Below are 11,763 nucleotides of genomic sequence, written 5' to 3'. Positions count from 1 at the left end.
ATTGGTGGCAGAGGAACAATTTCTCCCCATTTAATTGATAGCGCCTCTAAGCGACCAGACAGAATGACCTACTTGAGAGTTCCCTGGTCTCTGTTGCCTGCTGAGCTCCCAGGCGGTGAACTTCGCCATAGGAGTGTGCTAAGCCCTGGCCTGGCCCTTCAGTCCATTGCCATTCTTCATTTCCTGCGACCTAGTGTCCTTCTGATAAGCACAAGAAGGAAGAAGGGTGTCATCTCATTGCCTTAAAGATAACAGAGAAGTCAGAGAGAAGGTTACCTCCCTCGAGATCCCTGTATTTTTCTGGCTCAAGGTTTTGTTACTTCGTTCCTAAATGAGCTGCTGAGGAAGGCCAGGCGGGCTGCAGATTGCTAGGACACTGTCAAGAGAGCAGGGCATTGTCAAACACGGAATGGAACTCCATGTTGGGGGCGCCCAGCAAAGTCAGCAGAGATTTCAAAGAGTTCTTCAGAGGCATTCACCGGTCGGGGGAGGGGAGAGGCACACACGAGTCGGACAAAATCAATAATTGTTCTAGGTGACATTTTCCGCTGTCAAGGGCAGTGCTCAGATCTCACTGGGTCAGTGGCACAAGAGATGGGCGTGTCTGGAGTTCATCCACGGGGCTGAGCTCGCCAGACCTGACTGAGAGAGCGCTGGGGTAAGACTTCACGAGGGTGTGAAGGGTGGGATTCCGTTGGGTGTGCTCAGCACATTAAAAACACACAGAAATGCTCCCCAGGTTGTTTGGGGGAGGAGTGTTGAGCTGATTGGAGCAGCCTGCTTGCGCTGGTGGTACTGATAGGAAACCAGAAGTACAGAAACAAACAAAAAAAAAACTGTACACCGCCCCCTGGGGGTCGCCTTGTGTATAGGAGAGGGACCCACTGAGAAGCAGGGGTTTCTCTTTTGCATGAGTTATTTTTCTAAACAATCCACCAACTGAGCAGCAACCCTTGAAGAGTTTTTTACAAGGTCACGCGAGACCTGGGGGAAATCTGAACTCAAAATGGGCACTAGCTTTTCATTCTTCTGTCCCTGAAAGCAGGCTGGGGTCACTGGTTTTAGACTAGAGGTGGCAATGTGCGTCCTAGCAGCTGTGACACAGGAATGGGAGGAGGTCTTCCCCTGAGCTTATTCCATGTCCCTTCCCCCCCCCAGTCACTCCCCTCGTCTTGAGAGCTGCACTGTTCTGCCCCTCAACCCAGCCCATAAAAATCTAAAGGCGAGCTGAACCCTAGTGCCACTGTGACCTAACTGAAGCCCTAGTTCAATCTCTACCAAGCCCACTGGGTCCAAACGAACCAAGATCTCACAGAGATGGTGCCAGTGAGCACCTGTGAGTGACTCTGACCTAGACAGTTCCGCCTTCTGGCTCCCTTTCGCTGTCAGAACTCACCAGGGGCAGAGCCCAGGCCTCTTTGCAACACACGCAGCTTCTGGATTTATGCTTTGCCCAGATGAGCCCACAAGGCAATCATAAACAGGATGGTCTGATGAGGTCAGCTAAGACCACAGGGAAAGCTAATTGGGGTTTGCTTTCTGATTTCCCATGCTCTAGGAACTATCCGTGTGTGTGTGTGTGTGTGTGTGTGTGTGTGTGTGTGTGTGTGTGTGTGTGTGTGTGTTGAGAGGGAAGGGAGGCTACAGGATTGATTACGACTTATTAAACTATTGGAACATCGACTGAATCATCACAGTCAAAAATAAATAGCTGCAACTTGATGCGACACATCTCCCACTTCTTGCTGGTCCCTCTTTTCTCCCGCAGAGCGACACAGCCGCGTAGGAGGAGCGGTTGGGCTGGGTCAAACCAGCAAGCACTGATTGACAGGCTAAATTAAAGCTAGGAGAGACTGTGCGGCCCGGGGCCTCCGGTTGGGAGACTTGTCGAGCCCCGCGGAGCCCCTGCTGGCTGCGGGAACTGAAGCCAGGTGCAGCACACACACCTGCAGGCGCTTGCAGCGGGAGACCTGCTTGCTGTTTACACATACACACACACACACACACACCCTTCTCTCTTCTGTCCTTTGTCAGGATCTGCAACCCGTGCGCTGTGTCTGGGACTAGTCCGTGGTAGGGCACGGCTTTGTAAACTTGAGAACAAGACTTAAAGGTCCCGGAGCAAGTCTAGGTCATCCCAGCCCCTGCGACAACTGCCTGGAATTCGTTGGGTAAAATCGGACCGAGTCTCTGAAATCGGAGAAAAAACAGCGCGGGTCCTCACTGGGAGGAGACGTAGGGACATTGACATCGCTTCGCCCTCCACCAGTATCCAGGTCCGCTGTCCCCTCCTCCCCGGGTGCCCTAGGTCACCCGCAGGATTCTCCACTCTGCTCACCGGTGCTTCAGGACCGGTGGGCGGAGTGAAGCTGCTGTGACGTCACGAGCAGGGGGCGTGGGGAAGTGTGCCCAGGGGCTGCCACCCGCCTGAGCCAATGCAAGCTGTGCAGCCACCGGCGCGCTCGCGAGGCCACCGGCGCCCAGAGCACCAGTCCGTTATTGGGTGTAGATGATCTGCAAGCCGGGCTAGCTCTCTCGAGGTCCAGGCCAGCTCTTTCAAATGCCAGAGGGGGCCCGCACGAGCCAGCCAAGGAAGCTGAGAGCCCAGGAGCCAAGCTTACTGCACTCACCAGCGCACGACTGGATAAACGACAGCTTAGGGGTGCTGGAGAACCCAGAGAACCGAGTGTTCGTGGAAAGCAAGGTGAGGGGTGTGTGTGGTTGCCCGTGTGCGTGCATATGTGTGTGTCACAGAGAGATGGTGGGAGCGACGAGCGCACTTGGGCACCTGCGTGCATCTGCGCTGGGGATAGAGCGCTGATCCCGGCGACCTGCGTGTTGGTTCCGGCGCTCAATTCTCTGCTTTTGTGTCTTTGGAGGTGACAGGTAGAAATGAAAGATGCGTATCCTGGCGTCACGAGTGGAAAGGTAGTATATTCCAGGACGGATTTGTCCGCACAGCCACTACCCAGGTACGGTGGCGTGTGATCTGCTAGCCTGAGCGTCCAGTTAGTAGCTGTGATGGGAACAACTTAATTCCTAGCCACCTGCGAAACAGCCCAGGTCCAAGGAAGGCGAGACCAGCTAGAGGAGAAGGGACGTGCCAGGTGCCACCACAGAGCTCCTGAGTTCATACCCTGAGACATAAGTTAGGGAGGGACAGGGGATGGGGACATCGCAGAGGGAGAAGGAAAGCGGGTTTTTCCGTTTTTGTTTTGTTTCTGTTTTTCTTCGATCGCCCGATGGGGAGGCATACCAGATTCGTTTGCGGTCGGGTCCCTCCTACACCCCGCCGCCCTCGAGCAGAGACATCTGTCTAGATAGGAGAGAACCAACCACTGAACGGTCAAGTCCCCAAGCGACTGTTGGCGCTCCTTGCTGTCCCTGGCATCTCAGTCCCCTCTGCGTATCGAAGCTGGTTGTACGGACACCATGGTCCACTCTCCCTACAATTTCCTGGAAATGGTGGGAAATCCTTTAGGGAACACTTCGTTTCCCCAGTCAGCGAGTTCTTGGCCCCAAATATCCCCACCCCTGGACTAACTCTGGGTCCAGAGGCTCACTTATCTACCTCCCACTCACCGGCCAGTGCTGAGGGGCACTCTAGCGCCATGCTGAACCACACAGGGCTGCTTATCCATGCTGGTATCGGCTTAGTGTCCAGCCCCAGATTTTTGGAGCAGAGTGGGGGTGGGGGCGTCTAGCAGATTTAGGGGAGGGGTCTTGAGGGATCACAATAGAAGGATGTTGGGAAGTCAATGAAACTAAAGCTGGGTGGAATCTCAATCATCCCACCTCTGAATTCATGAGCTATGGAGCATACGGGAACAAGAGAAGCTCCCTTCTCTCCAACAGAGCCAGGACTCTCTCAGGGGAAACCACCCACCAAGCCACGGCCAGGATTTAACAGCCCTGACACTGAAAAAAAAAAAAAAAAAACAAAGCAGAAAATCAGACTTCCTGGTGCATTTAATTTAACCACAATTCAACAAGTATCGACTGGTGGCATCAGGAATTCTCTTTCGGTGAGACAAACGTAAAATGAGGAGCAGTCACTTGGAGATGTTAGGCACCGGACTAGTTATACAGGACTCCCTAGGTTTTAAGTTCCTGTCTTCCTTGGAGGAGTCCCCCCTTCCCGGTGGGGTTTCCCAGCATATGACCTCCACCCACCTTCCAAGGCTCTGAATCCCTGTAGGGCTTACCTCCCCAAAATGGAAGTGTGTCTCAGCCAATTCCAGAGAAAAGCGACCCCTCCCCAATTCATTCTGCACAAAAGGCACAGTTAGAGCTGAAGAATCACATTGGGTCCTGTACCACCACCACTCCCCTTCCTCCTCCTCCTCCTCCTCCTCCTCCTCCTCCTCCTCCTCCTCTCCTTCTCATCCCCTCCTTCTCATCCTCCTCCTCATCTTCCTTCCCTCCTTCTTTCTTGGCTCCGGGTATAAACTCTACAGCCCCAGGTGGTTCTTCAGTCTCGGCCTGATATTGAAGTTTGCCCTCTCATGGTATATAGACGATATGAGCTAATGATTACTGAAAGGTTCCTCTGCATGCAGCTAGAATAAGATTCTGGGTCTGTAGAATTAAGGAACTGGCAAGATGGGGAAAGAAAGAACAAAAAAAAAACAGAACCGTGGAAATAACCCAAGTTAATCTGAGGATACGAAACCTGTTTCTTCACAGCTTCTGGCTGTAAGAGCTGCCTGCTTAAGCTTGCTTAACCAAGGCAGACACAAGGCAGTGGGTCCCCAAAATACAAATGCAAAATCTCAGACCTCACTGTACCAAATATGGGCTGGGAGAATTAATGCAGAAAGAAAAGCCAGGCACCTGGTAGTACAGAATGAATCGGAGGCAGAGGAGGGCAAGGAACACCTGCCTGTTGCCGGCTACGTCTTTAATTTCTCTGCAGTATGCGCCAGCGTGAGGCATTGATTCGGAAAAGTACGCTTTGGGGAAAGATGTCAGGCAAGAGAATTAGTGGTCCTGTATACTCCAGTCCTTGACCAGCTCCCCTCTTCCTGGATGGACTCCCTACCCTGAGCTCTTGCCTCACTCTACACATACACGAGACCCAGCCCCCAAATTCCTGAGGACATCCCCCCTACACACCCAGGGAAGGGCTGTGTTCTAACATCTTCTGTCCATGGCCCTATCTCCACGCAAGTCCCACAAGATAGGGCTTGACTCCCTTGCCTGTCTCCTCTGTTGAAGTGTTAGCTTCTAGAGAGGGTGCCATCACAGTGGCTCCCACCCCTATGGTGTTTTATAACTGTGGTAAATCACTTAATTATAAGTTGAGCTGGTGTTTTACATCTCATGCCAAGCCAACAGCCTTCTCAGCATGGAGGTCACTTGGAGTCGGTTGCTTTAAACTAAGCTCAAGTACCCAGCCAGGGGTTTCCATCCAGAGAGCATCAGCCAGGGCACATTGAAAATCACAGACGACGAGGTGCCGCGTGGCTCATGTTCAAGTACCCACTCCACCAAGGATTTTAACTCTCTGTGCCTCAGTTTCCACATCTTTTAAGTGAGGGAGGACAGTATCCTCAACTCCCACATGGTTAGGGAGCCAAAGGGGAAAACGGGTGTGGCCGAACATCCTCAGTTTTTAAAAGCCTCTTTTGACATTCAAGAAGAGCCTGTGTCCGTTACCTAGCCTCTGCTTTTGCCCTAATCTATGAACTGCAGGCAAAAGGTCACCCATGAGGGAGTAGAAACTTCAGGAAAGGGCTTTCCTAAGCGGGAGTCTGGTGGGGAATGGAGGGCACCGAGTATTGAGAAAACAAAACCAAGACAAAAAAACAGCCTGAAGCACACATTTTAAAAGTGGGGGGGGGGTAGGCAGACTCTAACTTTTAATACTGAAGACTCTAACTTGATTCACTGTGTAGGCAGGTTTCAATAAATTAGAGATAATGAGACAGTAGAGGGGACTAACATTTATGAGGCTGTGATTATGAGCCTGCACAATGCTAGGCATTTGCATATACCTTCTCTTGTTTAACCCTCATGACACCCCCATGTTGACAAAGGAAAGTCACAGCAGTTAAGGGCTGGGCATGAGGTCACATGGGGCTCAATCATGGAGCCCAGATTTGTTCTTCCTTTAAATTCTTGGGTTTTTTTCCCACCATGGGAGTCTCTGAATGGAACTCTCCCAGGCGGGCATCAAGCCAGCATGGGATTCTTCAGGGGCCTCAGAGTGCTGGAGTCAGAGTCAGACCCCTCCATGGTCAGAGGCTGAAACCCTCCAAGATCTGCCTTTTTACAGCCTGGACCAGTCAATTCCTTAGGGGTCAAAGTCCATGCGTTTGAAGCCATAGCCATTCGCCTCGCCTGCGTCATCAAAGATGATGGTTTAACTCAAACCCTTCCCCCACCACTTCCAAAAGACCTCAAAAAGTCTGCAGGCTGACAGGCAGGCTGGCAGCTAGATGAGAAAAAGAAAAGAAAGAAAACTTGCTTTTCAGTTGAAAGACGCATCTAAAAGAGCAAGGCGAGGTAGCTCACCCCAAGCTCTGGAGGCCAAAATGGGGAGAGAGCCGTGATTGCAAAGCCAGCCTCAGCTACGCAGCAGTTCTGGGCTAGCCTGTCTCCAAAAAGGGGGGAGGGGTGGAATGTGGGAAGGAAGGAGGGAGGGAGACTTGGGAGATGGCTCAGTCAATAAAGCACTTAACTTGCAGGCAAGAGTTCTGAGTTCAATCCCAGAACCCAGGTGAAAACTGCGGGGTATGGCGACATGTCTGTAATCACAGTGGTGGTGGGAAGACACGAGGGGGTCCCTGAAGCCTAGGCTACATGGTGAGGAACAGACTCAAAAAGGGAGGGAAGGGTACTGTGCCTACATATCAACAGCTGGGACTAGTTTCTGACCTACACACACACACACACACACACACACACACACACACACACGCAGCTGTACCCACATGAATACACAAAAGAAAGAGACAGTGGTAGGAAATTGTCTAAACATGGAACACAGGAGTCTAAATAGCTTGGGGACTTACGGTCACTTTTCTCTTTCTCTTCCCAGATGTCACAGTAGATTCTTGGCCCCCAGAGCTCACCAAGGTGAGAGGAAGATCTCTGCTTGGTTCTCAGCTGACTGAAAAGCAGCCATGGAGATGGCATCTGAGCAAGCCAATGGGAGTCAACTATGGATACCCTCTCCCTTCGACATCAATGGCTCATTGGGGCCAAGCAATGGCTCCAACCAGACTGAGCCGTACTACGACATGACAAGCAACGCAGTCCTCACGTTCATCTACTTCGTGGTGTGCGTTATCGGGCTGTGTGGCAACACGCTTGTCATTTACGTCATCCTCCGCTACGCCAAGATGAAAACCATCACCAATATTTACATCCTCAACTTGGCCATTGCGGATGAACTCTTCATGCTGGGGCTGCCCTTCTTGGCCATGCAGGTGGCGCTGGTCCACTGGCCCTTTGGCAAGGCCATCTGCCGGGTGGTCATGACTGTAGATGGCATCAATCAGTTCACCAGTATCTTCTGCCTGACGGTCATGAGTATCGACCGTTACCTAGCTGTGGTCCACCCTATCAAGTCAGCCAAGTGGAGGCGGCCCCGGACAGCCAAGATGATCAATGTGGCTGTGTGGGGCCTCTCTCTGCTGGTCATCTTGCCCATCATGATATATGCTGGCCTCCGGAGCAACCAGTGGGGGAGGAGCAGCTGTACCATCAACTGGCCAGGTGAATCTGGGGCGTGGTACACAGGGTTCATTATCTATGCCTTCATCCTGGGGTTCCTGGTACCCCTCACCATCATCTGTCTTTGCTACCTGTTTATCATAATCAAGGTGAAGTCCTCTGGAATCCGAGTGGGATCGTCCAAGAGGAAGAAGTCAGAGAAGAAGGTCACCCGCATGGTGTCCATTGTGGTGGCTGTCTTCATCTTCTGCTGGCTCCCTTTTTACATCTTCAATGTCTCTTCCGTGTCCGTGGCCATCAGCCCCACCCCTGCCTTGAAAGGCATGTTTGACTTTGTAGTGATCCTCACCTACGCCAACAGCTGTGCCAACCCCATCCTATACGCCTTCTTATCTGACAACTTCAAGAAGAGCTTCCAGAATGTTCTCTGCTTGGTCAAGGTGAGTGGTACCGATGATGGGGAACGGAGCGACAGTAAGCAGGACAAATCCCGGCTGAATGAGACCACAGAGACCCAGAGGACCCTCCTCAACGGAGACCTCCAAACCAGTATCTGAGATAGCCGGAAACCCACCACGCACACATGCGCATACACACAAGCCAAGCCTGCCTCCAGGCAGTGCGTGTCCCACTCACCTGCTTCCTTCCTCCCCACCCATCCTAGCTGGCTTATGAGCCCAGTTCAGAGGACAGGCTTGGAGTCTATTCCGCTGACTACTTCTCCCTTAAAGTGGATATTTTCCTGCAGGCAGACAATTCAAAGCCTGGAGAAGAGGACATCATTGCCTGGGTGTGACACTGAAGAAAGCAGCCGCCCGGGAGAAATGGGGGGGGACGGGGGAAGGAACAAAACAAAACTAAACTAAACCAAAACCTGTGAATGTGTGCTTATACACTACGTAATCTTGTGATCTGATATTTACATTTGTATATTCCTACCTAGTGTCTTCGGAGCCAGCACATACATGCCCCATGATTATAAACCGAAGTAGTTAGTTCGTGTGTGTCTAGTATAGGTGAACATTTACCGCAACACTCAACCTAAAGAAATGGACCCACCGCGACAAAACCAATCAAGTTTAAGCTTCCAGCATCTCTCTTGCATGGGCCTTTCCCAGACCCAGGAGGAGCATGAGCGGTATGTTCGTATTATAGTATGTTTTTGTAAAAAAAAAAAGAAAGAAAGAAAGAAAGAAAGAAAGAAAGAAAAAGTGGCAAGTGGCAAAAGCAAGGCATTTTTGTAGTGTTCTTCCTAGAGGGCCCCTAAGCTAAATAAGTGTCTCCCCTCACAGGTGCTGCCTCTGAGTCTGGACAGTTGTTTCAACAATTTCAAACAAGTTAGGTCCGAGTAAAACAGAGAGGAGCGCACTGTGAGAGTCAGAATACAAACAGGAGTTCGCCTCTCGGATACAATCAGTTACTCATTTACCCAGAAGAACTTCAAGGGTTGGAGTCATTGACCACTGTGTTTATCAAGACAAAGCATGCTTTGTTATCAGACTGAATTTTTCTCTCCTCAGATTGCTTTAGTTTTACTTAGGGAGACACTGGGGAAGGGGTGGGATCGGTGTCCTGAAAGGCAAAAGACAGACTATGATTCTTGTGGGCAAACAATTTGCTTCCCAACATACATACACACACACACACACACACACACACACACACACACACAAATGAGAAGAAGAAAAATGAAGTAGAATTATCCCTTTAAGGGAAACCTGGAAAGTGTTTTGTTTTTAATGCCGGATAAGACTCCTTAATGAAAGAAAACACAAATGTAACTTGACAGCTCCTCAAAAGCATTTTTGGGGTTTTGCTGTTGTTCTTGACCTTGGGGGAGGCTGTTCTTTCTTCTTGTCTATGTATATGTATTTATGCCTATGTCAGTGTGTGTGCATGTGTTTATGTGTTTGTGTGTATGGGTATGTATGTGAATGTGCATGTGTGTGCATGTGCCCGTGTGTGTGTGTGTGTGTGTGTGTGTGTGTGTGTGTAGGTCAGAGGTTGATGTTGCTGTCTCCTTCCATTACGCTCTACTTTACTTACCAGGCAGGGTCTCTTGCTGAATGTGAAGCTTTCCAGTCAAGCAAGCCAGCTTGCCTAGAGGATCCCATCTCCAACCACGGAGCTTTACAAATGTGCTGCCGTGTCCAGACAACCTTTACATGAGCTCTGGTACCCAGATTCAGGCCCTCACACTCGAGCAGCAAGTGTGCTACCCGAAAGAGCATCTCCCCAATTCTCAAAGGAGTTTTTATGTCATTATTATTAGTGGGCAGGGGGCATACTTGTCATGGCACATGTGTGAATGTCAGTGGACAACTTCATGGGGCCGGATCTCGCCTTCCACCTTTAATGGGCTATGGAGACCAAACTCAGGTCACCAGGCTGGTCTGGCAAGTCATCGCCCTATCTCAAAGACAGTTTTAAAGAACTTTATGCAAAGCTGGGAATTTTGAAAATCACAATACTGAGACTCAGGAACGTGTATAGGAAATGTTCAATCAAGACCAGCTGATGAAGTATGTAGGTATGTGCAGGGCATGGGCTGGGAGCCCCTTCCTTCACAGGGATAGCTACGTCTCCTCCATCAGCTGTGCACACGTGTGGCCTCTCCAAGCTGTCCCTCACACTACAGTGGTTTTTGTTTCCAGCTATAGATGGATTTGTATACAGATGACAGAAAAAGGTCCAGCCCTCGTCCCTTGGTTGATCACGGCTCTAGGAGATGAAGAAACACGGGCGCAGGTGTGGAAGATGCTGTGCACTCTGGGTTTTAGAAGCATCTCTCTTGGCATCCCACACGTAGACTTTAAATGTATTTTAAAACATGCTTTCTTCTTCTGCCTCCTTAAGATGGGCTATTTAGTGGTCACAATGGCTGACTGCCCTACCTGTGGCTATCCTACCTTAGTGGGCCACCTTAATTCTCAGGCTACGTCACTCATACCACCTGGCTCCCAAAAACTACCCACTGTGGCTTAGGAAGATACATTCATTGGGGATTTATGCTAGACAAATAAATTTACCCGAAAGTAAAAGCACAAACATAGAACAAGACTACAGGGACAGTTGTTGCAAAAAGGCAAACATATACAGAAAACTCCCAGACTGTTACCAAAGGCCAACTTAGCTACGAGTTCAGCTTTGGGCCGGTTTCTTGGCATCCATAACAAACAGTGAGTCACTGCTTCTTTCTCTTTTTAATGCTAACAGGAACAAAACGGAAAGAAACACTATAGATACAACTTTATCATTACAACCGGAAATATTCGTCTTGAGTAAATGTCTTTTTTTTCACTTAGGGAAATCTCCAAGAAGATAGGTCAGAGTAACTCTATAGTGTTCATGTTCCCAAAGCTTGGTAAATTGCCTCCAACAAGGTTTTGATCCTAAGCAGCCACCAATAACCTCAAGGTGGACCGTCTAAGTGTATCTGGGGTACTCGGCAACAGGAAGGTCATTGGAAGGCAGGAAGAAGGGGACTTTAACACATGTGGTACATACAGGGCCAGGAGATGGATCGGTCAAGAAAATGCTTGCCTCACAAGTTTGAGGACCTGAGTTCAATCCTTAGAACCCACGTGAAAAGTGAAGGGCAGTGCTTACAGCTCCAGAAATGGCGAGATGGGAGGTGGAGTGAGCTGGACCTCTGGAAGTACATCAAACCAACCAGCCTGGCCTAAGCGGCGAAGGTCCAGGCCAAAGAGACCCTGTCTCAAACAAAAAGTAGATGTGCCTATGGATCAACACTCAAGGCTTTCCTCAGACACACATACACACACACACACGTCCAACCCATGTGCATTCATATATATGAACACACACATATATATATGTGTGTGTGTTATATAACATAAACACACACACCACATACAGATAACACACAATATGTACGTGCAACACATAACATATACAATACACACATATATACACATACATATCACACACATAAAACACATACATACATACCACACACATATACATACATACAAGAACACATACAAGATTGATGCTTAATTCCCTACAGATAAGCAGTCAGGTCCCATGATATGGAAATTTATGTTTCACCTGTTAAAGCAC

At 49.7% G+C, this 11,763-nt stretch overlaps 1 protein-coding gene across 3 annotated transcripts; it reads left to right on the top strand.

Moving 5' to 3' along the window:
* Positions 1–550: 550 nt before the first annotated feature.
* Sstr2 (somatostatin receptor 2) lies at positions 551–8,668 on the top strand. Of its 3 annotated transcripts, XM_038326213.1 has the most exons (3): positions 551–658; positions 7,043–8,120; positions 8,429–8,668. In XM_038326213.1, the coding sequence occupies exons 2-3, from the start codon at positions 7,128–7,130 to the stop codon at positions 8,474–8,476; spliced, it is 1,041 nt and encodes a 346-aa protein (XP_038182141.1). In that variant the 5' UTR covers positions 551–658; positions 7,043–7,127; the 3' UTR covers positions 8,477–8,668. The 3 variants fall into 3 exon arrangements, with proteins under 3 accessions (XP_038182141.1, XP_038182139.1, XP_038182140.1); XM_038326211.1 differs by lacking the exon at positions 8,429–8,668 and having other exon boundaries at positions 7,043–8,382; XM_038326212.1 differs by lacking the exons at positions 551–658; positions 8,429–8,668 and adding an exon at positions 2,422–2,704 and having other exon boundaries at positions 7,043–8,382.
* The last annotated feature ends 3,095 nt before the right edge of the window (positions 8,669–11,763 follow it).

This window comes from Arvicola amphibius, chromosome 4, assembly GCF_903992535.2.
Source record: "Arvicola amphibius chromosome 4, mArvAmp1.2, whole genome shotgun sequence".
NCBI classification, from domain to species: domain Eukaryota; kingdom Metazoa; phylum Chordata; class Mammalia; order Rodentia; family Cricetidae; genus Arvicola; species Arvicola amphibius.
The sequence above is the reverse complement of the archived record's forward strand: the minus strand, read 5'-3'. Positions and strand labels throughout refer to the sequence as shown.

What these genes read in the sequence shown, in the direction of transcription:
- Sstr2 (XM_038326211.1), top strand. Translation starts at nt 7,128, where the DNA reads ATGGAGATGGCATCTGAGCAAGCCAATGGGAGTCAACTATGGATACCC.